Raw genomic sequence first — 27,316 nt, 5'->3', positions numbered from 1 at the left:
GGGGATACATGATTGAATCATACACAATGTGGGGCTCCTGGGACTGACTTAGGGTCAACGGGGAAGTCCAAAGATTTTGTTACTGGGAGCTAGGTTTATTGAGTTTACCACACACCTGTGTGGTAATCTCTAAGCACTTGAGCTTTATGAACTCATTTTGTTCTTTAAAAAGACACGTAAGGGGTGCGTCGGTGGCTCCATCTGTTGAGCTCTGGACCCTTGATTTCCCCTTAGGTAAGATCCCAGGATCACATGATCCAGCCCCTGCTCAGCACCGAGCCTGCTTGGGATCCTTTCCCCCACTGGTGAGCTCTCTCTCTAGAAGAAAAAAGAAACGGGGGAAAGAAGATATTTAATGTTCATAAAGCACTATTTTTCTTTTAATGTCTTACTTATTTTTTTAAACACCCAACATGGGGCTGGAACTCAGACCCAAGATCAAGAGTCGCAGGCTTTGCGGGGTGGGCAGCTAGGGGGAGCCCCCATAAAGCACTATCTTATCCCCATTTTGCAGAGGGGTGAATTTAGGCAGGAAGAGGCTGAGGAACTCCCTCAAAGCTGCACCACTAGGAAAAGGGAGACACACCAGCTTCGAATCAGGGTAGCCCAAACCAGCACTTTGGCTTTGTGTACATTCCCTCCCTTAGACCACCTCTCCTCTCCTCCCCGAGTCCCAGAAAGGCCCTGTGAAGGGCTAGATGTTCTGACTCGGAGGTCGCCTCAGTGAAGAGCCCTCACTCCTGCCTGGGGGAATCTGACCACAGCTCACAGACGTTGGGACCTTTGTATCGACTTGTGAAAGGTAAACAGGTGTTCATTAGGGAGACTTGGGGACTGGGCATGGGGTGGAGGTGTGGACACCAGGCAAGCTGTGATCTGAGGAGGATCCTGCGGATCGAAAGCAGCACTGGGCCAGACCTGGGCTGCGGCCGCCGGGGGACCCTGCGTTTGGCTCTTTCCTTCCTGAACGGTGGACGCCAAGGCTCGTTCTTCTACGCGGCGTCTTTCCACCGGATTGCCACTTAGGACGCTAGTGGAAGTACAGTTCCACCTGGGCAGGGCTCCAATAGAGGTCATTATCATTGGAATCACGCCCTAAACACACACTTGTGGGTAATCCTGGCTTTCCCTTCCGGAGCCCTCTGCGGGCCTGGGCTCCACCACTCTCGCAGGAGCAGCTCCGCCCCTGCGGGAAGCCCCACCCTCCCCCGGGACCCGCCTGGATTTAAGGTGGAAGGTCCGCTGCACAACCTCAAACACGTTCTGTGTCTAGGTAGTGGAGCCCGCGTATTCTCGTAAGTAAACATCCTCACCGTTTTTTCCTGCTGATTTTCTAGAATTCCCTATTGTGGAGCGTTTGCCCGTTGCTCTCCCTCACCTCTTGCTGCATAACCTCTGAGTCTTGGGCTAGGAGGAAACTAGAAAGCCAGATGTCCGGATCGGTTCCTCCCAGTCCCAGCACGTTCTTGGAGAAATCAGAGACCTACTGGAGGGAAGGGCACGGCCTGTCTGCATTCCGGGCTCTCAGCATAGCTGCCCAACCCCGGCGGCGGCTGGCCAAGTAACTTGCGGAACCGCGGAACTGGGACAAGTGTGGAAGGACAATTAAGATAGGGGTCGGAATTCGGTTAGTGGGCACGGGTGTGTGCAGGCCGACGAGGTGGGAAGCTAGGAGCGAGCGCGCCTGCGGACTCTGCACCTGGACATCTCCCTCTGGTGGGTGGGACTCCGTGAACTCTGCGGCCTCTTCGGCTACGCTCTTTCCGGGATGGGGGGCTTCTGGACTGGCAGCGAGTTCAGAATTCGCTCTCAGCTGCCTTTTTGGGAAAAGAAGTAGAAGAGCAGGACTACGGATCCGCCCGCCGGGATCGCTCCCCTGGCAATGCAGAGATGTCCAGGGCCCTGCTGTTACCCTAAACTGGGGTCGCCTCTTGGTGGGTGTTCAGTGAAAAGACACAACCGAGCCAAAGAATAGGAAAAGTAGGGGGTATAGCTCAGGGGTAGAGCATTTGACTGCAAAGAATAGGAAAAGGAAGGATTTTATTTGCGAGTAAAGGAGAACACCAGGGATGTTTCCCAAAGTAGTGTCTCCCCGAACAAGAAAAGTGAGGAGGTTTTAAGCTAATGATACATGCATATTCATGAAGGGGCTCTGCAAAGGCAAATTCATTATGAATTGGGGCAAAGGTCATCCTGAGTCGACGGAGTCCAGGTCCTAGTTGATTGAAGTCTTGAGGGTCAGCAAGGGTGGGCATCGTCAGTTCTCTGGCTCCAATTAGCCTGGAATTTGAGTGCTCAAAGGGTTTCAATCTAGCAAAGAACAGCCCAACCAAGTGCATGAGGTCAATATTTGCTTTTGAAACAGCGCTGGGAGCTTTGGCATTGATTTATCGTCTCCGATAAGGTTAGGCTATTCTCTGGCTCGGCAAAGACGATTTGTTTCCATAAAATCCTTAACTTCTGAGGTTTTTGCATTCCTTTGTAATTCTAACACCTCCTAGGAAATTCTGAAGGCGGTGCACTTGGGTAAGTAGTGTCAGGAGGGCCTAAAATGACTTCTGTGTCGGCAAAGCTCTATTTCAGCTTTTTATATCCGTCAACCCCTTTTTCTGCTTACATTGCTGGGGGACAGGCCTGTCAGCTGGCAGTACACACGTGAGGAAGGAGAGGCTCCCACATGATGCGGGGTAGATCGGTCCAAGCAAAATGTCCTGATCCCAAAGCTCAGGGCAGCCTGGATCATCTCTCTTGGTTCCCTGTGAAGGCAAGTTTAAACCCTGGATTTCCCTTTTGGTGCCAGAGTAAATTCACCACTGAGCAGAGCAGCAGCGCCACGCCGTGGTGTTCAGCAGGATGAGACTGTTTGCCTTAGAACGTTGCTTTATCCGACTGAAAGATGTGTGTTCCTCCCTTCGGTTCTTTGTGTTTGACACTCTTTCTCAGGATTCGCTCTATGTGAGGTGAGAAACAGAATATTTGCACATGAGGTGGCTGTCGAGTGTCCTGGTGAAACCCTAGCGGTAGCTGAGAAGAATTTCTGTGTTGGTTTACATTTTCCCTTGCCTTGGAGAGTTCTGAGGAAGCCTCAGTTTCCTCATTGGTACTAGCAGTGATAATGCCTATCTAATAGGGAACTTAGGAGGATAAAATGAGATAATGCATTTGAAGTGTTTTGCACAGCAATAGAAATATAATAAATAATAAATGTGGTTGGTATTAAATGATAATGAAGAGAAGTAGATGATGAGTAGACCCTCCTGTCTGTCTTCATTGCAATGGCTAGGAAGTCTTAATAATCCAGTCACTTCGTGGTAGCTGACTACATCTTTACTGTGTTCCAGGAACTTCAGGATGGTTTATGCTAAGAGCTGGACCCTGAAGAAGCACTTTGAAGGCAGCCCCACTCATGGTAACTTTGAGTTGAAAACAGTTGAACTCCCACCCTTAAACAATGGAGGTAAGTCCTAAGATTTGAATTGGAAAAGACTGTATCAGTTAGCCTTTGCTTCATAACAAAAGTACCTCAAAGTTTAGTGATGTCAAACAACAATCATTATTTGCTCACAATTCTGTGGGTTGGCAATTTGGGCTGGGTTAAGTTGGTGGTAACTCTTCACGTCTCATCTGGGCTGACTGTTTAATGTAGGATGGGCACCCCTCACATGTCTGGTGGTTAGCAAGCTTTCTGCTGAGGTGTGTGTCTCAGTTCTTCTAGTAGGCTGGTTTGAGCTCTTTGTTTTCACAGTGGCCTCATTGATCTAGAACAGTAGGAGTTGGCAGGCTCCAATGTGCAAGTACTTTCATGCCTCTAGTTGTATCATGTTTGCTAATATGCAAAGCAAGTCACATTAGCCAAGTCCAGATTCAAGGATTGAGAAATAGACTTCTTGATGGGAGGAGTGGCAAAGAGTCCCCACACAAAGAGATGGAAGGCATTTGTGACAATTTTGCAATCTGCCACAGAGACTTTTTCAAGGTGTTCTTGTGTGAAGCCTTCATGTCGTGTGGGATCCCTCTGATTTCCTGCATAATTGAAACTCACGGTTGGGTACATTGTTCATGACTTTGACCAGACTATGGGGAGGATTTCCTCTCTGTCCTGGCAAGCCTGATGATGGGGTAAGCAAGTGGGGAAAGCAATACCTAGCAGCTGTGTGCAAAGCTCAGATTATCCTGTACACAGACAGGAGGGATAAACCCTCTTCCTTCATTGAAGAGTCTCCCATCCCCTTAGGGAAAGTGAAAGGAAAAGGTAAACCTAAAGAAATCTAGGGGAGAGAAATGGCAGCACATGCCATAACATGTTTGAAGATTAGCTTTGTAGAACAGACAATAAAAGGTGTTTACAGGTAGGTAGGCAGGCTTTGAGAAAAGGACATGCAATCAAATAGCATGGCAAAGTTCAGTCCCATCTAAATTGGGGTAGCCAGGACTCAGATTCAAAATTCCAGAGAATGTGTGCATGAAGTCACTGCAACAAAATATAGATTCTTTAATACTGATGGGGGCTGTTAGTGAAACCTTACATGATCATTGTAACATAGTGATTACAAATGTGGCCCTGATCAAGTTCCTTAACCTAGGCCTAAATAAAATGAAAACAGTAATCATTGAGAATATCATCTAGAATAATCCATGTAAAGCATGGAGTGCTGAATAAATAACGTGATGATGATGATGATGATCCGGGCTGGACCAAATGTGAGAGCCCCTCTTGTCTCTTCCATAGAAAGTACTGATGGAAGGGCAACCTTGAAGCAGAAAGGTTATCTGTGTTTATTTAGAGTGCCAAAATCAAGGAAGGCATCGAGTGTTGAGTATCTAATTGCCCATGGAATGCTTTATTTTGTAGAGGTCCTGCTGGAATCTTTGTTCCTCACTGTGGATCCTTACATGAGGTATTATTTTCCTCCTAAAAATTCATGTATTGTGTTTGGGACCTTGTTTTGAAATAGTCCATCTTTTATTTAATTAATTAATTGATTAATTAATTTTTTAATTTAAAAATTTATAATGTTTTTTTAATGTTTATTTATTTTTGAGAGAGATAGAGTGTGAGCGGGGGAGGGGCAGAGAGAGAGACACAGAATCTGAAGCAGGCTGCAGGCTCCAAGCTGTCAGCCCAGAGCCTGATGCGGGGCTCAAACTCACAAATCATGAGATCATGACTTGAGCTGAAGTCAGATGTTCAACTGACTAAGCTACCCAGGCGCCCCTGAAATAGTCCATCTTTTCAAATATCCAACTGATTGTCATTTCCCCCTGTTGTCCCAGTATAATATCAGCGATAAGATTCATGGATGCTCATTCTGCCAGCAAAGGTGTGAGAATGTTGACGAGGGATTACCCTGCCCCTGTATTTTACCATCATCTCCTATCTTAATGTACACAATTTGCCTCAAATTGCTCATCAGAATTGCTTCCCAAAAAATTAAGACAAATCCAATTTGTCCATTTTACTACTGGCACTTATTTGTGTAGAGGAAGATGGTAAGACTAAAATAAGGTTTTCTTGACTTCCATTTACCTGTATTCCTGTAATCAAATGTGTGTACTCAGGAAACAATTTGGGGGGGGGGGGTAGGGAATAAAAGGCCTTTGTGGGGCACTAACTTCTCAGTGGTTTTTGCCTAGGTAAATAATGTAGTCATCATTCTTTAAAATGATTGTTTTCAGAGCTGATCAATAGAGATTCAAATTTAATGTAAAAAATGTTTCAAAATGTTAACTAGCATCCCTTTATGTGTGGCTAGTATGATTCTGCAATAATAATTCTAATTTGTAGGTTTTCCCCCCACAATACCAACCAATTCTCTGATAATCCCTGGGTGTCCTACAATTCGACTCAATTCTAACAGTATCTACAGTTAGATAGTGTCAGATCCCACACGTGAAGGAGTCAGTCCTACAAGACTGCCCCCACACACTTCAGATGCCAGACTCAAGTCCACATTGTTACCTGTACTTTGGAGTTTCCAACGACACCTTTCTTGCTAGAGTGGGTCATAGAACTCATGAAGCTAGTTTACTCACTAGATTACCGGCTTATTATAAAAGGATATATAACTCAGGAACAGTCCCATGGAAGAGATGCATAGGGCAAAGTATGTGGGGAGGGGTAAGGAGCATCCATGCCCCCTCCAAGGGCACTACTCTCCCCAGATCTCCTTGTGTTCACCAGCCCAGAAGCTCTCTGAACGTATTTTATGAAGGCTCATTACATAGGCACAGTGATTAAATCATTAACCATTGGCAACTGATTTGACTTCTAGTCCCTCTCCCCTTCCTGAGATCTGGATAAGGGAAATGAAAGTTACAGCCCTCTAATCACATGGTTGGTTCTGGCAACCAGCTCCCATCCTTAGGTGCTTTCCAAAAGTCACTTCATTAACATAACAAAAGATACCTTTATCAGTCTCATTAATTAGGAAATCCCAGGGGTTTAGGTGCTCTGCCAGAAACAGGATATAGACAGAATATAATAATTCTAATTCTAAATCACAACATCACAGCTTGTGATTTGAGTAACAAGTACCCAGTGGTGTCTTTGTCATCTTTTAAGTCATTGGTAGAAACTCAACCCCAGTGGAATATGATGGTAAGATTCTCATGTTCATTTCCCAGAAAAATATATCAGAATGCTTCTTTGGGGTCACTGAGCAGAACTGCTTACTTCTAGCAGCTCTCCCGCATTTCACCCAGTTATATTACCTTCAAGTATCAGCACACACTTTCCCACTGATTTTCCATTTGGCTTGAAACTCAAGATGGTTTTCCCTTGATGCTCTTATGTATTAAGAATTTTTTTTTTTTTTCCAGAGTGGCAGCCAAAAGATTGAAGGAGGGTGATACGATGATGGGGCAGCAAGTGGCCAGGTATTTCTATTTGTCCCAGGGCTTGAAAAATACATCTCTCTTTTACCTTCTTTTGGGTCCTGAGTCTGTCCATCGCCCCTACAGTTTCTTCAGCCTGTATGGTTCACTCACTGACCTTGGAAGCAACTTGGGACATCTTGCCCCTTTCCTGTGGGGGAGGGACGACTGTGAGATTGTCATCACTGCAATTTCACTTTGCTAGTCTTGCTTTTAATTAGTTAAAAAATTGCATTTGTCCAGTTTATGACTATAGTAAAAATTCCAATAAACCACAATTTTTTATTTTGGAAACTGAAAGTTCCTCCATCATCTGAGCCTTAGAGATGACTATTGTTAATGTATTCTTATTTCAAAAATTGTTCAGTACACAAACCAATGTCTATAATTTTTCTTAACTAGCGGTATTATATGCCCTTCAGCAAATTTATTTTTCTCACTTAATATGGATATCTTTTGTTGATAGTATATAAATATACTACCTACCTTTTAATGGCTGCAAATTATTCCACTGTTATCTGTCATCTAAGTAATCTATTCCTGATAGCAAATGTTTCCTATTTTTTCTATTACAAATAGTTCTGCAGGGAATATACGTACATCTTTATGTGCATGTCTGTGTATTCTTTGCCTACTTGGATAAATATTGCTTCACATTAAATTCCCAGAAGCATAAATTCTAGGTCAAAGGAGATGCACATTTTTAATTTGAGGATTTAATGTCAAATTGCTCTTCAAAAATATTGTATGAATATCCACTCCCACCGATAGTATTAAAGAACCTTTCTCATACCAAATAAATGCCCATTGCTTACCATCAATTTTGGCAATCTGAGGTGAATTCACGTTGATACTTCATGCTTAGTTTAATTTCCATTTCTTTCATATTAGTGATGTTGACATTCTTTTTGTAAATTAACTATCAATTTTTTTCTGTGAATTATGTTTATGTCCTTTCCTTTCCTCCTTTAGGTCTTTTTATCTTTTATTAGTGATTTGTACAAGCCTTTTTATATGTTAGGAATAGGAGTGTTGCAAATATCTGTGTCTTTATCTTTCCCCTGTGTCCAGTCATAATTTAAAATTTTTATGTGATACAATTATTAATATTTGTAATTGTGGCTTCTGGGTTTCATTTCATCATTAGAAAGGCATCCTCCCCTCCAAAATAACTAAAATATTTATTCATGTTTTCTTCTGGTATTTTATTTTATTTTAAGTGGACTGGCACTGACAGCAAAGAGCCCAATTCCAGGCTCAAACTCATGAACCATGAGATCATGACCTGAGCCAAAGTTGGACGCTTAACCAACTGGGCCACCCAGGTGCCTCTCTTCTGGTATTTTATATGCTAATTTTTTATAATTAAATCTTCAGATCCTTTAATTTTTATTTTGGAATATGGGTGAAGTATTTACTTTATGTCCAAGTGACAAGCCAGTTATAACACCATTTATTGAAATTATATTTGGATTTTTGGGATTTCAATGACTTTATAGATTCATTTAGAGGAAATGTGTTATCTTTAGTACATTTTTCTCCAGACACAAAGTATACCTCTCCATTTATCCATCTTTGTCTTATGGCCCATTAACCGTTTTCTTCATATAGGTCGTATACATTTCTTGCTGATGATCAAAGATATGAACAACATATGTCTGTGTTTGCTGAATTGGCAAAGTTGTCTGTTTTTTTTTTTTTAAGACAGTACTCAGGGATGGAAATGTTGTTATGATACACTTATACCCTGAAGGTGGAAGCAAATGTTGGCATAACCTTCTGGAAAAGAATTTGGCAATATGCATGCAACAAGAGTTAACAAATGTTTTAATAGTCTCTGACCTAGTAATTCCATTTATAGAAATATTGCCTAGGAAAATTATAAATTCATATTTACGAATATTAATTGAAGTATAATTTAGAAAATACTGGAAATAACCTAAGTGTCTAATACTGGTATAATAAATTCATTTCAGGTTTTTTTTAGATTTTATTATTAAAATTTTTTCTTTTTAACATTTATTTATTATTGAGAGACAGAGAGACACAGAGCGTGAGCAGGGGAGGGGTAGAGAGAGGGGGAGACACAGAATCCTAAGCAGGCTCCAGGCTCTGAGCTGTCAGCACAGAGCCTGACATGGGGCTGAAACTCACAAAATATGAGATCATGACCTGAGCCAAAGTTGGTCACCTAAGCAACTGAGCCACCCAGGCGCCCCTAGATTTTATTATTAAATAATCTCTACACCTAGCGTGGCATTCCAACTCCCACCTCCAAGATCAAGAGTTGCTCACTCTGCTGACTGAGCCAGAAGGGTGCCCTGAAATTCATTTCAGTATTTAAAGGATTCTTACTAACATGAGAAAAAGTATAAGTCATATATGCTAGTGTAGAGAGAGAAAAGCTGGCTTGCAAAACATAAGGTGATTTCAATTATGTAAATATATATAATAAACATTTTTAAAATGCACTTATTTTCTTTTCAAGTATAATTAACATACAGTGTTATATTAGTTACAATATAGCGATTCAACAATTTTATACATTACTCATTGCTCATCCCAATAAGTGTACTCCTTTAAAAAAATTTTTTTTAAATTTTATTTATTTTGGGGGGCCTGGGTGACTCAGTCAGTTGGGCACCTGACTTTGGTTCAGGTCATGATCCCACAGTTTGTGGGTTTGAGCCCCGTGTCAGGTTCTGTGCTGACAGCTCAGAGCCTGGAGCCTGCTTCAAATTCTGTGTCTCTCTCTCTCTCTGTCCCTCCCCTGCTTGTGCTCTGTCTCTCTCTCTGTCTCTCTCTCTCTCTCTCTCAAAAATATTAAAAATTAAAAAAAAATTTTTTTTTCTTTATTTTGAGACAGAGAGCAAGCAGGGAAGGGCAGAGAGAGGGAGAGAGAGAATCCTAAGCAGGCTCTGCACTGTTAGCATGGAGCCTAATGTGGGGCTCAATCCAATGAACCAGGAGATCATGACCTGAGCCAAAATCAATCAGATGCTTAACTGACTGAGCCACCCAGCCACCCCAATAAGTGTACTCTTAACCCCCTTCACCTATTTTACCCATCTCCTCACCCACCTCCCTTCTGGTACCATCAGTTTGTTCTCTATATTTAAGGATCTATTTTTTTGTTTGTATCTTTTTTTTCTTTGTTCATTTGCTTTGTTTCTTAAATTCCACACATGAGTGAAATCATATGGTATTCGTCTTTCTGACTGACTTATTGTTTCACTTAGCATTATACCCTGTAGATCCATCCATGTTGTTGCTATTGTAAGATTTCATTCTTTTTTATGGCTGAGGAATATTCCAGTGTGTGTGTGTGTGTGTGTGTGTGTGTGTGTGTGTGTGTGTATCTTATTCCATTCATCTATGGAAGGATACTTGGGTTGCTTCCATAGTTTGGCTATTGTAAATAGTACAGCAGTAAACATAAAGGTTCATATATCTTTTTCAATTAGTGTTTTCCCATTCTTTTGGTAAATACCTAGTAGTGGAATTACTGAATCATATGGTAATTATATTTTTAATTTTTTGAAATTCTATACTGCTGTCCACAGTGGCGGTACCAGTTTGCATTCTTATAATACACATTTTTAAATATATCATTAAGATTGCCATAACATATCCCAAAATATTAGCAGTTATCTTTGTATTATGGGATTAGAACTGATTTTTTATTTTATATATTATAACTTTTCTAAAATAAATGTGTTACATAATTTTATGATCAAGGGAAAGAGAGTAAAAAAAATGGTAACAGTGGGAGAAGATGGGAGAATAAGAATCAGTAAATGAGACAGGAAAGGAGCAGCTTAGAGGGACAGGCAAAAAGCCCAGTGAAGGCAGTATTGTGGAAACCAATGAAGAAGAGTTTGGGTAGCCCAGAGTGCTGAATACAGTTGAAAGGTGAAATCAGATGATGAGTGCAGAGTGTCCACTAGATTTTGCAATCAGAAATTGTGGCTTTAGTGGAGTAACAGGGGTGGAGGCCATGTTGCATTGGGTTGTCAAGTGATTGGGCAGTGAAGAAGTTTGAATATAAAAGGGAAAGGGGGCAGTGGAGAGGACAATGTTAAATATTCAGGAGAGAGGAGGGGCTAGGAGATGGAGGGTGGCCCCTTAAGAACAGAACAGAACCCCTTGAACCAGAGGATGTACACCTCTTGCTTAAAGAGAAGTGGGTGAGGACAGAGACAGATGTTGAACCAATTCAGAGAGTTCCTCTGTAATGGCCCATATTTTTTTCTCAAGGAGGGGGAGAAACCCATGACTAGGAATAAGATGGAGAGATGTGGTGGGGTATTCAATCATGGAATATTAACTTCCATGCCCTTTTAGGAATACTAACCATGCAGCATCCTAACTCCCTTGAAAGAAAAGAGGTTTCCCACATCTTAATGTGCTTTATCTTTCAGAGTTGTGGAAAGTAAAAACTCAGCCTTCCCAACAGGAACTATGGTAGTGGCTTCTTCAGGCTGGACAACTCACTCCATTTCTGATGGGAAAGATCTGGAAAAACTGCCTGCAGAGTGGCCAGACACATTACCAGTGTCTTTGGCTCTGGGAACAGTTGGCATGACAGGGTGAGTTTCATGGGTATGTTTCATTTATTTGAATATCTGACATTCTGGTTTTCCAAAATAGTTTGTCTAGAATGTGGTCAATAAGAAGAGACCCAAGACATTCTAGGCTCAGGGGCTGGTTAGAGTAAATGATGGGACTGAGAAGGGAATAAGATGGGTTAGAGTTGGCCTTGGACTAAAGGAAAGAAAGGGAAAAATCCAAAAACTCAGAACCAGAGAGCGGCAGTGAGAAACAGCATGGGGCATGATCCCTCTTTAGCAGCTGGCAAATGGTAACACAAAGGGACCAGCTCCTTTTTGTCCCTGGAAGGGTCTTGGCTTCAGGGTCTCTGTCTCCATTTCAGAGTTTAAAAAGGGGAAGAGAATTCAATATACCTTGGCTTTTCTGTGCTGTCTCTCATTCCTCACCTTTCCCTATGCACATCTGAATCTCCTGAGGTATAAAGAGATCTGAAGTTTAAATGAGATGAATCACAAGTATGGTTGCACAGTCACTCAGCTGACACAGACTTAAACTCCACAAGAGTCCTTTGGCCTTGTCCCTCAGGAAGACTCCTGGTCAGTTCATCCTATCTCAGCTGTACTTTAGGCTCCAAATTTCCCTTTGTGGCCTGGAGAAGCAAGGTCAATTGAATTCCTTTTGGAATCCCCCAAAACTTTTTTAGCCTGAAATTCACGTATTTCCTTAATTTCTCTAAGTTATTTGATCTCTTCCTCCCTCCCTCCCTCCTTCTTTTTCATAATTTGAAGGACTTCTAAAGAATGAACTGGATATGTATACCTCAAATGATCAGCTTCTAGCAAAAACCAGTCCCATACACCCCAACTTCATATTGCACTCAGATTATGAACTCCTTAGTATTGCCGTGACCAAGAGGCAATGTTGAAATTAATGTGAAATTAGAGGGTGCTTAATACCTTTTTGCTTTTTTTTTTTTTTTTTTTTAGTCTTCTTTTAAAGTTTATTTATTTTTTGAGAGAGAGAGAGAGAGCATGAGCAGAGGAGGGGCAGAGAGAGAGAGGGAGAGAGAGAATCCCAACACAGGGCTTGATCTCCCGAACCTTGAGATATGACCTGAGCCAAGATCAAGAGCGGGACACTTAACTAAGCCCCCCCCAGGCGCCCCCTTCTTACTTTCAAATAAGCACTAAATAGAATTACAGCACTTCCAGGTCCTGCCTACCTGCCCCATAACCTCTATGAGGGAGAGCTTCTCCTCCCACCTTGTTATCCCACCTGTCGTTCTAAGTTGTGAGCCAGGTGTAGGAATGCAGGGGTGAAGGCAGACATGAGGAAACCTTGGAGCAAGTCTCCCATGACTTAGATGGGGAGAAAGTAATCTGTAAAATATTAGGAGATTTGAATCCTAAAACAGAGGATAACTTACTCATTTGTGTGTACTTCTCATTCACCCTGTTCCAAACCCCCAAGGAGTGTATTTTTACTCCATAAACAATCAACTTCATACCATTGGTTCTCACTGATTGAGGGAGAGGCATTATCTCATGCTTCTAACCTTCTCTAGTGACACACTGCCCATTCTTTGAGCAATTCCTGCCATTCTGGACTACTTACCAGTGGGATGGGTCAGCCCTTCAAGAGTGCTAGAACTTCTGCTATAGACCATAAAAGAAGTTGAACTTTGGGGTGCCTCGGTGGCTTAATGGGTTGAGCATCCAACTCTTGATTTTGGCTCAGGTTGTGATCTCATAATTTGTGAGCCTGTGGGGCTCTCTGCTGACAGTGTGGAGCCTGCTTGGGATTCTCTCCCTCTCTCCCTGTCTCTTCCTCACTCCTCCCCCTCTCGCTCGCTCTCTCAAAATAAATAAATAAACATTATAAAAAAAGAAGTTGAACTTTGAAACCTAGGGTACCTTTCAGCTGTCCAGGCTCCAGAGATTTAGCATTCCCTCCAGGTTTGCATTATTTCCTTCAGTGGACCTCTGTTTTCTCAGTTAAGCTGGAGGAGTTCATGTGTTTTGTTCTCCAAACTGTTATATGTTAAGTCCCCCTTAGTCCCAAGGGTACCTTTAATTTTTCCTCTAAGATTGCTTTACTGTTGGCTTCTCCATTTTACTTGTAAAAGGATATGATGTTTGGGAGAGGCCTTGTGTCTCCTAGGGCAGTATGTCTAATTGAGAGGTGATTTTAGGGTTTTTAGAAGGGAGATCGGGGTTGGGGGGTGGTAACGATTGTCATGAGTGGAATGATATAATCAGAAAATGCACCTTCTGCTTCTCTTTTGAGGTTATGCTAGCTCACCCAGTGTGCTTTGGTTTCGGCATTCATTAAGGTGGTGGTTCTCAGTTGCTTAAATTCCTAAGAATCACCTACTCTTATGAAATTCAGATGTTCATGTCTCAGTATTTCTGGACCAGTGGGTCTGAGGTGTGGGGCCTGGGAATCTAAATTTTTAATAAAACTCCAGGTGATTCTGAGGCAGATGGTGCTCCATTCATCTTTTGAAAATTACTGGGAATATTAGCTTTGGGGTCCTCAGAAAATGTGTAGATTTCTATGCCTTTCACTGCCTTGCCTTTAATGTCCAACTCTAATGGGTCCCCGGATATAGGCAAAGGCTAATGTATAGTTTGTTTCTTATAGAAACAACTTTACATGAATTTGTCTGAAATTTTGCAAGTGGTTTAGCAATTGCCACAGTGGATATAGATTTCTTTGACTCAGACTCAGGGGCGTGATTATAAAACTTAAAATTTTTCTATTTCTGTACTTCATCTCTATCCCAAGCCTGCATCTTGGCTTGTGTAGTAAAGCAGAGCCTCAGTTTAATTTAGTGGTTTTTCACATTGTTCAGGTTCAAAACTCAGAATTTTCTTTTTCTTCTCCCCAAGATTGATGCAGAGCTTCCAAGGCTAACAGATTCCATGTCAGCAGGGGGGCGACAGCAACTTCTTGATCTTTTTTTTTTTTTTTTTTAACTTATAAAAAATGTTTATTTTTGAGAGAGAGCGAGTGCAAGCGAGGGGCAGAGAGAGAGGGAGACAGAAGATTTGAAGTGGGCTCTGTGCTGACAGCAAAGAGCCCAACGTGGGGCTCGAACTCATGAACTGTGAGATCATGACCTGAGCCGAAGTTGGACGCTTAACCAACTGAGCCACCCAGGTGCCCCAATAACTTCTTGGTCTTGATCTATCTTAGTCTTATGCTGTTCTCCTGCTTCAAAGTGTAACTTTTCCCACTGAGTCCTCAGTGACATTCCCTTCCAAGCTGGCCATCCAAGCTGGTGGTTTCTTCACTCAGTTCTTGTCAGTACTATCTGAGCTGTATCTTTGCAGACCCCATAGTTTTTTCCCTGCAAGCTAACTTCAACATCTCACTTAGGATGAGATGGGGAAATTTCAGAAGCTCTTCCATACCACTTAGGAGCCATGGAAAACTCAAGGTGTTTCTCTTGGATCCTCTCATCTGCTCTATGGTTATGGCACCATGATGACATGGAGGCTTTCCCCATGAAGTTCACCATCTCCCCAGGGCGTACATAGGAATGAGGCACAAGCTCTCTATTCTAGGACCCCCAGAGTCCTAGAATCTTCTTTTGCTCTTGAGACTTGGCCTAGGGATAGACAGGGTGCAGCGCCTTTCCAACCAACTCTCCATTTCTTCTCTGGTTCCCATCATATTTATTCCTATCTAAGAGCGAGGAAGGAGGAGGTGGACCATTAGTGGCTGGTAATATTCAATTCCTATATTTTCTGTCTTTTATTGGACCCATGGCACTGGGCTGTTGAGAAGGCCTTCAGGATATATCTGAACAACTTATAAGAGAAAGCCACAAATCAACCCACATATCTTTAATTTTCTTCCCTCAGGCTAACAGCCTACTTTGGCCTACTTGACATCTGTGGTGTGAAGGGTGGAGAAACAGTGATGGTTAATGCAGCAGCAGGAGCAGTGGGTTCTGCTGTGGGCCAGATAGCTAAGCTCAAGGTAAGTGTCTTCTTCCATTACCCAACATTTACTCAATACCCACAGTGTACACTGAGAATACAACAGTGAACAGAGCAGACCTTCTCTGATCTCAGGGAGTTTTGTTTAGTGGGTCTTGCTTGGAAGTTGAAGATACATTGAGAATGCAAGAGAGATTTCCTAAGTGCTACTCTCTGTGTACCAATACAATCTCTAGCTCATCCTGAAAGTGCTTTTCAGAATGCTCTCCAGTTCCTCTATGATTCTATGATTAGACAGGTTCTATCTAGTCCAATGCTTGAGCCCAAATCAAAGAATAAAGGGGCAGTTACCAGGAGAAGTGACAAGATGGCTGAGAGTTCCAGAGCTGAGCCCAAATTATCGTCTAAAGCACTACTGTTCCAAAAGATAGCATGCAAGTCACTGCAAGAGAAGACCCAAAATAAAGAAATGAGAGTCAGATGAATAGGTTGTCAAGTCAGTAAGTTGAAACGAGCTGTAAACCATATAAACATAGACCAGAATCTGTTGGTTGGTCAGAGACAAGCTAAAGTTAACGTTGGGTTGTAGGCTGATTCAGGGACCAATTTCACCTGTGGGTCTGTTGGCCCATTATGGTATCTTCATGTATGTGGTTCAGTACCTAAGAGGGTATTCTTGGGGAACCTGACCATACTAGGCTAGGAAGGTGAGTTAGTCCATGCTTTTGGCTTGTAAATGGTCTCCATTTTTTCTCCCCATTTAGGGCTGCAAAGTTGTTGGAGCAGCAGGGTCTGATGAAAAAGTTGCCTACCTTAAAAAGCTTGGATATGATGTTGCCTTTAACTACAAAACAGTAGAGTCTTTGGAAGAAACTTTGAAAAAAGCCTCTCCTGATGGTTACGATTGTTATTTTGATAACGTAAGCACGAAATGGACTTAATATCTTACTTACTAACAAAGTACTATACAAGGGAATAGCCTTCTAGAGTTCCATCTAAAATATATAAAGTACATATGCCTTTAAAAAACAGCTTTATTGAGATATAATTCACCCATTTTGAAGTGTTGAATTCAGTGGTTTTTAGCATATTCACAGAATTGTATAACCATCACCACAATGAATGTTAGGGCATTTTCATTATCCCAAAAAGAAATGCTGTACTCAGTAATTACTCCCCATTTCCCCCCCAAAGTGCCTTTTGTGACTGGCTTCTTACACTGTACATTAGCATGTTTTCAAGGTTCATCCATGTTGTAGTATGTATCAGTACTTCATTCCTTTTTTATGGCTGAAAAATAATATTCCATTGTATGGATATACCACATTTTATTTATCCATCAATCGATTGATGAGCATCTGAGTAATTTTCACCTTTTGGCTATTACGTATAATGCTGTGAACATTCATGATCTTGGGTATATGCCTATAAGTAGAATTGTTGTGTCATGTGATGACTCCATATTTAACATTTTGAGGAACTGACAAACTATTTTGCAAAATGGCTGCACTATTTTACATTCTCACCAGGAGCGTATGAGGGTTCCAATTTCCCTACATCCTCGCCAGCACTTACTAACTATCATTTTGATTATGGCTATACTAGTTGGTTTGAAGTCGTATTTCACTGTGGTTTTGATTTGCATTTCCCTAATTGCTAATGGTATTGGGCATCTTTTCATGTGCTTATGAGCCATTTATATATCTTCTTTAGAGAAATGTCTACTCAGATATTTTGCCCATTTTTCAATTTGTTGAGTTTTAAGAGTTTTTCAAATTTGTTTTAATGTTTATTTATTCTTAGAGACAGAGCATGAGTGGGAGAGGGGCAGAGAGCAAGGGAGACCTAGAATCTGAAGCAGGCTCCAGATTCTGAGCTGTCAGCACAGAGCCCGATGTGGGGCTTGAACTCATGGACCATGAGATCATGACCTGAGCCGAAGTCGGTCACTCAACCAACTGAGCCACCCAGGCACCCCAAGAGTTCTTTTTTTTTTTTTTTTTTTTTTTTTTAATATATGAAATTTATTGTCAAATTGGTTTCCATACAACACCCAGTGCTCATCCCAAAAGATGCCCTCTTCAATACCCATTACCCACTCTCCCCTCCCTCCCACCCCCCATCAACCCTCAGTTTGTTCTCAGTTTTTAAGTGTCTCTTATGCTTTGGCTCTCTCCCACCCAAGAGTTCTTTATAAGAGTTATGATAGGTCCCTCATCAGATACAGTCAATTCTCAGTATTCCTGGTAGTTATGTTCTATCAAGTCACCACGAACAACGAGCATTGCTTCTAGGACAAGTATGTACATACATGTATATATTTTACCTCCATTGCAATCTTAAATCCTAGAAACAACTCTTCCTACAGCTTTTCTTTTCTTCATTTTTTAAAAGAGAAAAGGAGGTTCAGAAGTGTTAAGAAGTTTGCCTACGGCTGCCCCACAAACTGATCCTCCCAGAGTTGGGATTCAGACCCCACCCAACCAACCCCAGAGCTGGAGCTTTTTGAACTACTCTGTACTGTGCCCTTCTGCCTTCCCCCCTTGGTAATCTCTGGGAGAGGTGAAAAAAGGAGAGAGAACCTCGACTTTTTTTTTTTTTTACTTTAGCTGGGAACTTTGTGCATCTTTCACTGCTTTAGGCACGTCTGCAAATGAGCAGGAAAGCCCTGTGAGTGTTGATTTGAGGGATATAAATAAATGTTAGCAAGTAGTCTCTTTCTCAACTACGGAATATACCAGTAATGAGGATTGACTGAATATGGTTTGCAATAATTTTCTCCTATTCTGTGAGTTGTCTTTCACCTTCTCTTTTCTTTTCTTTCACTTTCTTGATGGTGTCCTTTGAAGCACAAAAGTTTAAATTTTTTAAAAATGTTTATTTATTTTTGAGAGAGAGAGAGACAGAGACAGAGACAGAGAGAGACAGAGCGCGAGGAGGGGAGGGGCAGAGAGAGAGGGAGACACAGAGTCCAAAGCAGACTCCAGACGCGGAGCTGTCAGCACAGAGCCTGATGCAGGACTCGAACTCACAGACCACTAGATCATGATCTGAGCCAAAGTCGGGCACTTAACCAACTGAGCCACCCAGGAGCCCTGTAGAAGTTTTAAATTTTGATGAAGGCTGATTTATGTCTCCTTTTGTTGTTTGGGCTTTTGATGTCATGTCTAAGAAGGCTTTACCTTATCCAAGGTCACAAAGATTTACTCCTATGTTTTCTTGTAAGACTTTTATGACTTTAGCTTATACATTTAGGCCCATGATACATTTTAAGTTAATTTTTATGTATTGTGTAAGGAGGGGTCCAATTTCATTCTTTACCATAGCCAATAATTGTGCACCAGTTGTTGAAAAGACTGTTTTTTTCCCCTATTTCATTGTGTTGGGACTTTGTCAAAAATCAATTGACCATAAAGTAAGAGTTTATCTCTGGACTCACAACTTAGCTCTGTTGATCTATATTTCTGCTCCCATGCTGTCTTGATTGATACAGTTTTGTAGTAAGTTTTGAAATTGTCAAATATGAGTCTTCCAACTTTGTTCTTGATGTGTCTTCTGACTATTTTTTTCCATGGTTTTAGATAGGGGCAAAGAGATTATTGAACTGGTCAGAAAACCCCAAAATATAATAAAGTAAAATGTATAAGTTATATATGGTATGTTCCTACAGTAAAACAGAAATGTCCAACCTCACATGTCCCTTTCAAGTGCAATTTTCTGCACTGTTGTGCTAATTCAGTCTGATTTTTTTCCTTCTAAAATAAATGTTATGAAATGGGAATTGTGACTTAATGATTCTCCTGAATCTTCTAGTGTTTAGATTAAAGTGGATTTTTTTTTTTTTTTTTTTTTTCATCCTGTTTAGGTAGGTGGAGAGTTTTCAAACATTGTTATCCCCCAGATGAAGAAGTTTGGAAGGATTGCTATTTGTGGGGCCATCTCTGTGTATAATACTACTCGCCCACTTCCCCCAGGTAATGAGCTCATGCACACGATCACAGATGTAGAAAGACTGGGCAAGGAGAAAATTCATGGATATGGTATATAGGCCAGTGACTATCAAAATATTAAAAAGACTTCCTGATAATAATTTTCTTTTTAAAAAATAATTAAAAAATACTTTTCTCCTTTTTCCTCTTTTTAAAAAATTTGTTTAATGTTTATTTGTTTTTGAGAGAGAAAGAGAGAGAGAGAGAGAGAGAGAGAGAGGGTGTGAGCAGGGGAGGGGCAGAGAGAAAGGGAAACACAAAATCTGAAGCAGGCTCCAGGCTCTGAGCTGTCAGCATAGAGCCCAACCTGGGGCTTGACCTCACGAACTGCGAGATCATAACCTGAGCCACAGTTGGACACTTAACTGGCTGAGCCACACAGGCTCCCCAGACTTCCTGATATTCTTGATGAAGTAGTGTTTATTAAACTAAAACCATGTATTTTTATATGTTTGTGCTAAATAACTTATGTTAGATTTTGATATAGAGAAATAACAGAATCTGAAAATAGGGAAGAAATGTTGATAATTGTTAAAAGTTTTAATTGTTTACCTATTGTTTTGGGCAAAGTTGTGAAAAGACAGCCATGCTTTGATTTAGAGACGGAACACCTTGGTCTGGCTGGTGCAATATCAGGGTTCTTTAGGATATTCAGAACGTTGCCGGAGGAATGGGGATCGGAGAGGATGACTCAATGTGGGTGAAGCAAACAACAGGCCGCCATTTCCTTCCGACAGTGGAGGGCAGTGCCTCCTAGAGCTTCAGGACACACTGGCTCCCCCAGACTGACAATTTCCATGGAAAGGGAGAGGAGCATGCATTGCCCCTCTGTTCCTGGACTGTCCTTATTTTGTTTCTTTTGTGCATCCATCTCCACTTCTCCACTCTCCTATGCTGAGACTGCCCTCTGCCCTCCTCATACCCACAGAGGTCCAAAAGCAGTATCAACTAGAGAACTTTATTTGTGAAATCCTAACTCTCTGAGAGATGTTGTGCAGGCCTCTTGTTTTATGAATGGGGAGATGAATGGGCAAGAAGGCCAGAGGCTCTTTAAATCCTATTAGCAAGAGACTCAAAGACAGACCTTCTGCACTCCTCGTACAGAGTCCTTTCCTACTACAACGATTTTGTGCTGTTGGTGAGATTATAGATTGACCTGTGGTCCAAAAAAAGAAAAAAAAAAAGAGCAAAGGAATCTTAGAGATTATCATCAAGATCTGGGATGATAACCATAAATAAATTGGGCTTCTGTGATGGGCTTCACTCATGGGAATGAAACCCTACAGCCCTGCTAGTTAACAATCCCACAACTGCAGAGACAGGTGAGCGAGAGTGGAAGGGACTGAGAAAGGACAGCTTGCAGACTCCCTCTTGGGCTGGGAAAAATCAAAGATACTACCATCTCCAAAAAGACTCCAGGTGCACTTGGCAGTCTTATTGCTATGGACTTTTCCCCCCTCTATTTTTCTAATTGAAGCTAAGCTAGAATCCTGGGAAATCTTCTGCCTGTCCATTGAGCAAAGCACCAGGATGCATTTTCTTGACCATAGTCCAATAAGGTACAGCGAAATATTTAGGCCCAGTAACTTGATCTCGTCTTGTTAGCAATTAGAGTTTGGAAGTTGAAGGTCTTTGAGACATCAGCTGGCCTTGTCCATTCATTTTAGGTGAGATCCTGCCCTGCCTCTGAGCTCCAGAAATTCTAACATATATCACTGTTAGGATCGCTCAGAGGTAATTATTTGCCCCAGCATTAATGCCACGTTCAAATGCCACATTCTTCTTGCTCCCAATAAAGAAACTATATTCCCATCAGGGTGGATAAGCCCAAAAATGGTATTTCATCCTCTTCCAAGATGAGGAAATGAGGATTCCAGTTCTTAACTTAAAGAGAAATATGGTTGGTGTGCATCTCCTAAAGAAGCACCCTCTCTGCAAGAGCAACCTGGCATTTGGACGTGCTGCTGTCTTGTGTCACCCTCATATCTCACTCCTCTTGCACCAGTTTCTTTTGGTTCAGAACAAGGCCTTATTTTTCTGACTGCTAATGTGACTTTCTCCAAAGAAGGGAGTAGGAACTTTCAGCTTGAGCGATGCCAGTTATCAAGGATGCCGCAAATAAATTCTGCCAGTCACCTCAGCTCATCTGGTGCTGAGGTTTCAGGGGCATGTTCACCTGACTTCCTGAAACTTTTAAGACTATGTTCAGGTGTCATTCCCTCAGTTTCTGGTCACTCAGGATCCTTGGGAAAATAAGCCAGGCAACCAACACAACCTTTTCTCTCTCACACAGAAAAGTACTACCTTTTTTTTTTTAATGTTTATTTACTTTTGAGAGAGAGAGAGAGAGAGAGCGAGATAGTGTGTGAGTGGAGGAGGGGCAGAGAGAAAGGGAGACAGAATCCAAAGCAGGCTCCAGGCTCTGAGCTGTCAGCACAGAGCCCGACATGGGGCTCGAACCCGTGAACCATGAGATCACGACCGGAGCCAAAGTTGGATGCCCAACTGACTGAGCAACCCAGGGGCCCTGAGTACTACCTTTTTGATAGGCTGCAGAGTAGGCTGGTACTTTTTCTAGGCTGGTGGTTCTCAAAGTGTGGGCCCAGGACTAACAGCATCACCATCTCCTGAGAATTTGTTAGAAATATAGATTCTTGGGACCCATTCCATATCCACAATCAGAAACTGGGGGAGGGGCCAGCAATCTCTTTTCATAAGCCTTCCATGTGATTCTGAAAAAGAACATTCTACATGTCGGGAATATCAGGGTATTTATGGTTGATTAGCATGGGAACATTTTCACGTTATCTTCAGGACCCACTTCTGTTCCATAGAACAGTGTTCTATGGACTGCCATTGGGAAGTGTTTGGTGGGCCTTGTTTCTGGCATGTGCAGGCTGAACATTCCCTGGCTTCCTGGCCTGTGCAAGGACTGAGTGTGTATTAGTTTCCTATTGGCTGCTGTAACAAATTACCACAAATTTAGTGGCTTAAAACAACACAGATTTATTGCCTTATAGTTCTGGAGGTCAAAAGTCTAACGTGGATCAGCAGGGCTGAATTCTTTCTGAAGGCTCAAGAGGAGAGTCTGTTTCCTTGCCTCTTCCAGCTTCTAGAGGCTGCCTGCATTCTGTGGCTCATGGTCCCTACCTCCATCTTCAAAGCCAGCAGCACAGAATCTTCCAAAGTCTCTCTTTCTCTCTCTTTCACACTAATCTATACTTCCATCATCACATATTTTTTCCTGACTCTGACTTTTCTGCATCCCGTCCAAGGACCCTTGTGATTATATTGGGCCCACCTGTATAATACAGAATAATCTCTTCATCTAAAGGCCCTTAACTTAATCATGTCTGCCAAGTCCTTTTTGCCATGTAAGGAAGCACATTCATAGGTTCTGGGAGTTAAGATATGGCCACCTGTGGAGACCATTATTCTGTCTACCACAGAGGGCATGTTGATTTTTGGACAACCTCGTGATCAGAAAAGAGTGGAGAAATCTAGAACAGTGATGTGACTTATACTGCTTGTGTTTTCACCATGGCCACCTCCCTGGACCCTGTCACCAAATGTGTCCTCCTCTTTCACAGGCCCACCCCCAGAGAATATCATCTATCAGCAACTCCGCATGGAAGGGTTCATTGTCACCCGCTGGCAAGGAGATGTCCGTCAGAAGGCTCTGAAAGACTTGCTGACATGGGTCTTAGAGGTGAGGAGCTCCAGAGCCACTCCCCCAGTTGTACACTGGATCCCATTCTCTTCTGACACGATAGGCTTCATTTCCACTGCAAATACAGGTCCATCTCACTGCTCCCCCTTTTAGAACAAAATACCAGGAAGTGTTTGTTTTTTAATGTGGTTTTTTTTTTGAGAGAGAGAGAGATAGACAGACAGACAGAGTGTGAACAGGGGAGGGGCAGAGAGAAAGGGAGACACAGAATCTGAAGCAGGCTCCAGGCTCTGAGCTGTCAGCACAGAGCCCCATGCAGGTCTTGAATTCAGGAACCATGAGATCATGACCTGAGCCCAAGTGGGACACTTAACCAGCTGAGCCCCCCAGATGCCCCAGGAAGTGTTGACACTCAATGTCTGCAGTTCCCCTCTTTCCATTCTCTTGTGAACCCACATATCAGGCTTTTGTACTCCTGCCACTCCACCATAATTGCTTTGGTCAAGGTTGACGATGTCCTGATTGTGAACTGCAGTGGTCAGTTCTTAGTATCACTTGGCTCTGGGGGGTGTTTGACAGAGGTGATCACATTGTCCTTGGTACACTTTCTTCCCTTGCCTTCCCTTGGCTCTTGGTTTTCCTCACAGATTTGTCCTTCTCAGAGGACCTCCTCCTCTGCTAACTCTTTTTTCCTCTGGAGATCAATAATAGAGTGTCCCAAGGTATGGTAACTGGACTTCTTTTCTTCTCTGCCCACAGTCTGTCTATCCCTTACTTAGCTCATCCAGGCTCTTTGCTTTAAATATCATTGGTATGCTGACAGCTCCTGAATGTCTGTCTCCAGCCTGGATCTCTCCCCAGGGCTCTGGGCTGCTCAACAGCTGCACTTAGATGTGTAATACACATCTTCGACTCAACACGTCAAAAACTAAATATGTCTTGAACTTTCCTGCCAAATCCATTCCATATACAGACCTCACCATTTCCCCACCCCTCCCCCTCCCCCAGTTGCTCAATCCAAAAACCTTGAAATCATCTTTGATTCCTTTCTTTCTCTCAGACCCACATTTAATCTGTTGGGAAATTCTGGTGGCTCAGCCTTCAAAATATACACAGAATCTGTCCAGCTCTCCCACCTCTACTGCTACCACCCTGGTCCAGGCCACCTTCTTATTTAGCCTAGTAGCCTCTGTCTGGCCTCCCAACTTTGTGCCCCAACAGACAATTCCCAACACAGCTGCCAGTGTGATCTTTTAAGGCATAAATCAAACCATGTCATTCTTATGCTCAAAACTCTGCAAAGCTCCCCATTTCACTTACAATAAAACCTACGAGGGGTGCCTGGGTGGCTCAGTTGGTTGAGCGACCAACTTCGGCTCAGGTCTTGATCTCACGGTTTGTGAGTTCAGGCCTGCATTGGGCTCTATGCTGACAGCTCAGAGCCGGAGGCTGCTTCTGATTCTGTGTCTCCCTGTCTCTCTGCCCCTCCCCCACAGGCACTCTGATTCTCTCTGCCTCTCAAAAATAAACTAATAAAAAAAAAAAAAACCTACAAGATTGTACATGATCTGGCCTCCATTACCTAATTTCATTTCTTAGTGTTCACCCCTTGCTTTCTTTGCCCAATCCCTCCCCACTTCCCTCTGCCCTCTGTAACTGCTTCCTTAATTCACTCATCTCCTTCAAGACATAACTACATTCTGAATGAGGCAACTTTTAAAATGACCCTATTTTATTTTATTTTTTATTATTTTTTAAATATTTGTTTATTAAATATTAATAAGAGAAAGGGACAGAGTGTGAGCAGGTAAGAGGTTAGAGTGAGAGGGAGACACAGAATCCGAAGCTGGCCCCAGGTTCTGGGCTGTCAGCACAAAGCTGGATGCAGGGCTCAAACTCATGAACCACGAGATCATGACCTGAGCCAAAGTTGGACACTTAACTTGACTAAGCCACCCAGGTGCCCCATAATGCCCCTATTTTATTTTATTTTATTTTATTTTATTTTATTTATTTATTTTTTAACATTTATTTATTTTTGAGACAGAGAGAGACAGAGCATGAATGGGGGAGGGGCAGAGAGAGAGGGAGACACAGAATCCGAAGCAGGCTCCAGGCTCTGAGCCATCAGCCCAGAGCCCGACGCGGGGCTCGAACTCACGGACCGTGAGATCGTGACCTGAGCTGAAGTCGGACGCTTAACCGACTGAGCCACCCAGGCACCCCTTAATGCCCCTATTTTAAATTGCAGTCCCCCTCCATTCTTGATCCTCCTTATCTTTTACCCATAGCAATTATTTTCTTTTAACATGATGTATACTATAATTCATGTATATTTATTGCCCATCGCCCTCCTGTGAGAATGTAACCTCCATGAAGGCAGCAACATTCATGCGTTTTTTTCTGATGTATCCCCACCACCTAGAATAGTGTCTGAATCAATGTAAACTCTAGATGAGTATTGTTGGATAAATGTTGGAGAGGTATATATTTGGGGCTGTGGCTCTTCCAGGTCCCAAATTGGCATCTTCCTATAGCCATGGCTTTCAATCCACAGGAAGAAGCCAATCCTGTCCTATGTTGTGATACTTTTCCCATCTTTCACAATTTGCAGTTTTAGTCAACAGAATTCTGAATAACCAAGGGGCATTATTTTAGTTTTGGAGGGGAAAAGTGATATCACACTTCTAAACTCTTGGCTTTATCATCCTTTTCCAATTCAAATAGATTGCTCCTCTGGCAGCCACTGGAGCTTGGTGTTTTTCCCAGTCCAACGCTTGGAGTGCTGAGCTGGGCTCTTTCCAGGAAGCTGGGAAGAGCTGAATGATTTTCAAGTTCCCAGTGTGGAGCCTCTTTGTCCCTGTTGGTGAAATCTGATCTAGCCCTCTCATGATGGCAACTGACAACAAGAAACCACTGTGCTGGTCTTCCTAATGCCTCCTTCTAACAGAGTGGACCTAATTACAGTTTTGTTTTCAGTAACTAGTGAATTGGCCTAATTTCTCTCTCAACTACTTATTTTTTTTTCTCATCTCTTTTTCTTCTTGAAAATATACTTTTCTTTTAGAATAGTTTTAGATTTATAGAAAAATCACAAAGATGGTACAAAGGGTTTCAATATGCCCTGTATTCTGCACCTTAATTTACAATATTATTATCACCTATATATTAGTATTCATCCTCTACTTTTAACTTATAAACTTTTGATTACAGCGTTTGCCCCTTTACAGGTTCTTTGCCTCCTTTAAGAACAGAAGAGCTGGGGCTTCCTAGTCAAGGCCTCCTCAAATCCCAGCCTCCGTACTTATCAATTAGCTGAGTGACCCCAAGCAAATTGTCCCTCCATAAATTCATAAAAGGTACTAAGCCATCACCGGAATATGTTAAGAAAATAAGTGGTATCCGGTAACTCCAGTCTCCACAGAAGACCCTTTATAAAAACCTTGAAAATGTAAATTAGTTCCACTTAGTAGACTGCCTTGTAGCAGAGAAATGAAAAACCCTCACTAAATAAACCCTTCCCTCCCACATTCCTAAGTGAATGTTCAACACATATTGAAAGAATCTGGGCTTGAAGGGAGGGCGAACTATTAGATTGCCATGGTATTTACAATTCCTGAATAGGCTCTGCCGCTTCAGGGGTCAAAGAGAGGTAATGATGCTACATCATGAAGCTACTGGAAGGATTAAAGTAGATAATACTCTGGAAGGAGGCCCCTTTTTCCATCTTCTTCCACTTCTTCTGAGATCATTACATTATTAAACTTTTCCATGTGATTTACTTATAAATTGCTTAATCACTTCCTGTAACATTTCTTCTATTGTTATACTGTGACCTAACACCTGTTACCAAACTTTTATGTGTACTTTGTGGCTCATGCCACTAGATTGACTATACGCTCATGGTGGATTGGGCCTCCCTCTTAGATGTCCAAGATAATGATGTTCCTGATAAATTTGTTGCTATGATGAGAAAAGTATATCATTCAGAATATGAAATTAATCTGTTATATTTGTTGTCATTTTGATACAGGGTAAAATCCAGTATCGTGAATACATCACTGAAGGGTTTGAAAACATGCCAGCTGCGTTTATGGGAATGCTGAAAGGTGAAAATTTGGGGAAAACAATAGTGAAAGCATGAAAAAAAAACAGACACGTGGAATCTAGAATTCATTTGGATGATTACCACGTCTTTTTAACCATTTAGTAAAAATATATACTGCCTTCATTATCTAAAAATTGTAATGAGTTTGATCTACCTAATAAAACACATTTAAGTGGTA

At 42.1% G+C, this 27,316-nt stretch overlaps 1 protein-coding gene across 3 annotated transcripts; it reads left to right on the top strand.

Moving 5' to 3' along the window:
- Positions 1–1,167: 1,167 nt before the first annotated feature.
- PTGR1 (prostaglandin reductase 1) lies at positions 1,168–27,316 on the top strand. Of its 3 annotated transcripts, none has more exons than XM_060609032.2 (10): positions 1,168–1,295; positions 3,342–3,457; positions 4,853–4,898; positions 6,820–6,876; positions 11,295–11,462; positions 15,294–15,411; positions 16,136–16,291; positions 19,237–19,345; positions 22,951–23,069; positions 27,064–27,316. In XM_060609032.2, exons 2-10 carry the CDS (start codon positions 3,352–3,354, stop codon positions 27,172–27,174), a joined length of 990 nt encoding a protein of 329 aa, XP_060465015.2. In that variant the 5' UTR covers positions 1,168–1,295; positions 3,342–3,351; the 3' UTR covers positions 27,175–27,316. The 3 variants fall into 3 exon arrangements, with proteins under 3 accessions (XP_060465015.2, XP_060465016.2, XP_060465017.2); XM_060609033.3 differs by lacking the exon at positions 1,168–1,295 and adding an exon at positions 1,572–1,716; XM_060609034.3 differs by lacking the exon at positions 1,168–1,295 and adding an exon at positions 1,824–1,934.

This window comes from Panthera onca, chromosome D4, assembly GCF_046562875.1.
Source record: "Panthera onca isolate mPanOnc1 chromosome D4, mPanOnc1 haplotype 2, whole genome shotgun sequence".
NCBI classification, from domain to species: domain Eukaryota; kingdom Metazoa; phylum Chordata; class Mammalia; order Carnivora; family Felidae; genus Panthera; species Panthera onca.
Note: the sequence above shows the minus strand (reverse complement) of the source record. Positions and strands in the feature narration are given on the sequence as shown.

Excerpts from the sequence above, each read along its gene's own strand:
- PTGR1 (XM_060609032.2), top strand. The coding sequence starts at position 3,352 with ATGGTTTATGCTAAGAGCTGGACCCTGAAGAAGCACTTTGAAGGCAGC. Across the intron at positions 3,458-4,852 it reads CCCACCCTTAAACAATGGAG|AGGTCCTGCTGGAATCTTTG; the intron begins GTAAGTCCTAAG and ends TTTATTTTGTAG. Across the intron at positions 4,899-6,819 it reads ACTGTGGATCCTTACATGAG|AGTGGCAGCCAAAAGATTGA; the intron begins GTATTATTTTCC and ends TTTTTTTTCCAG.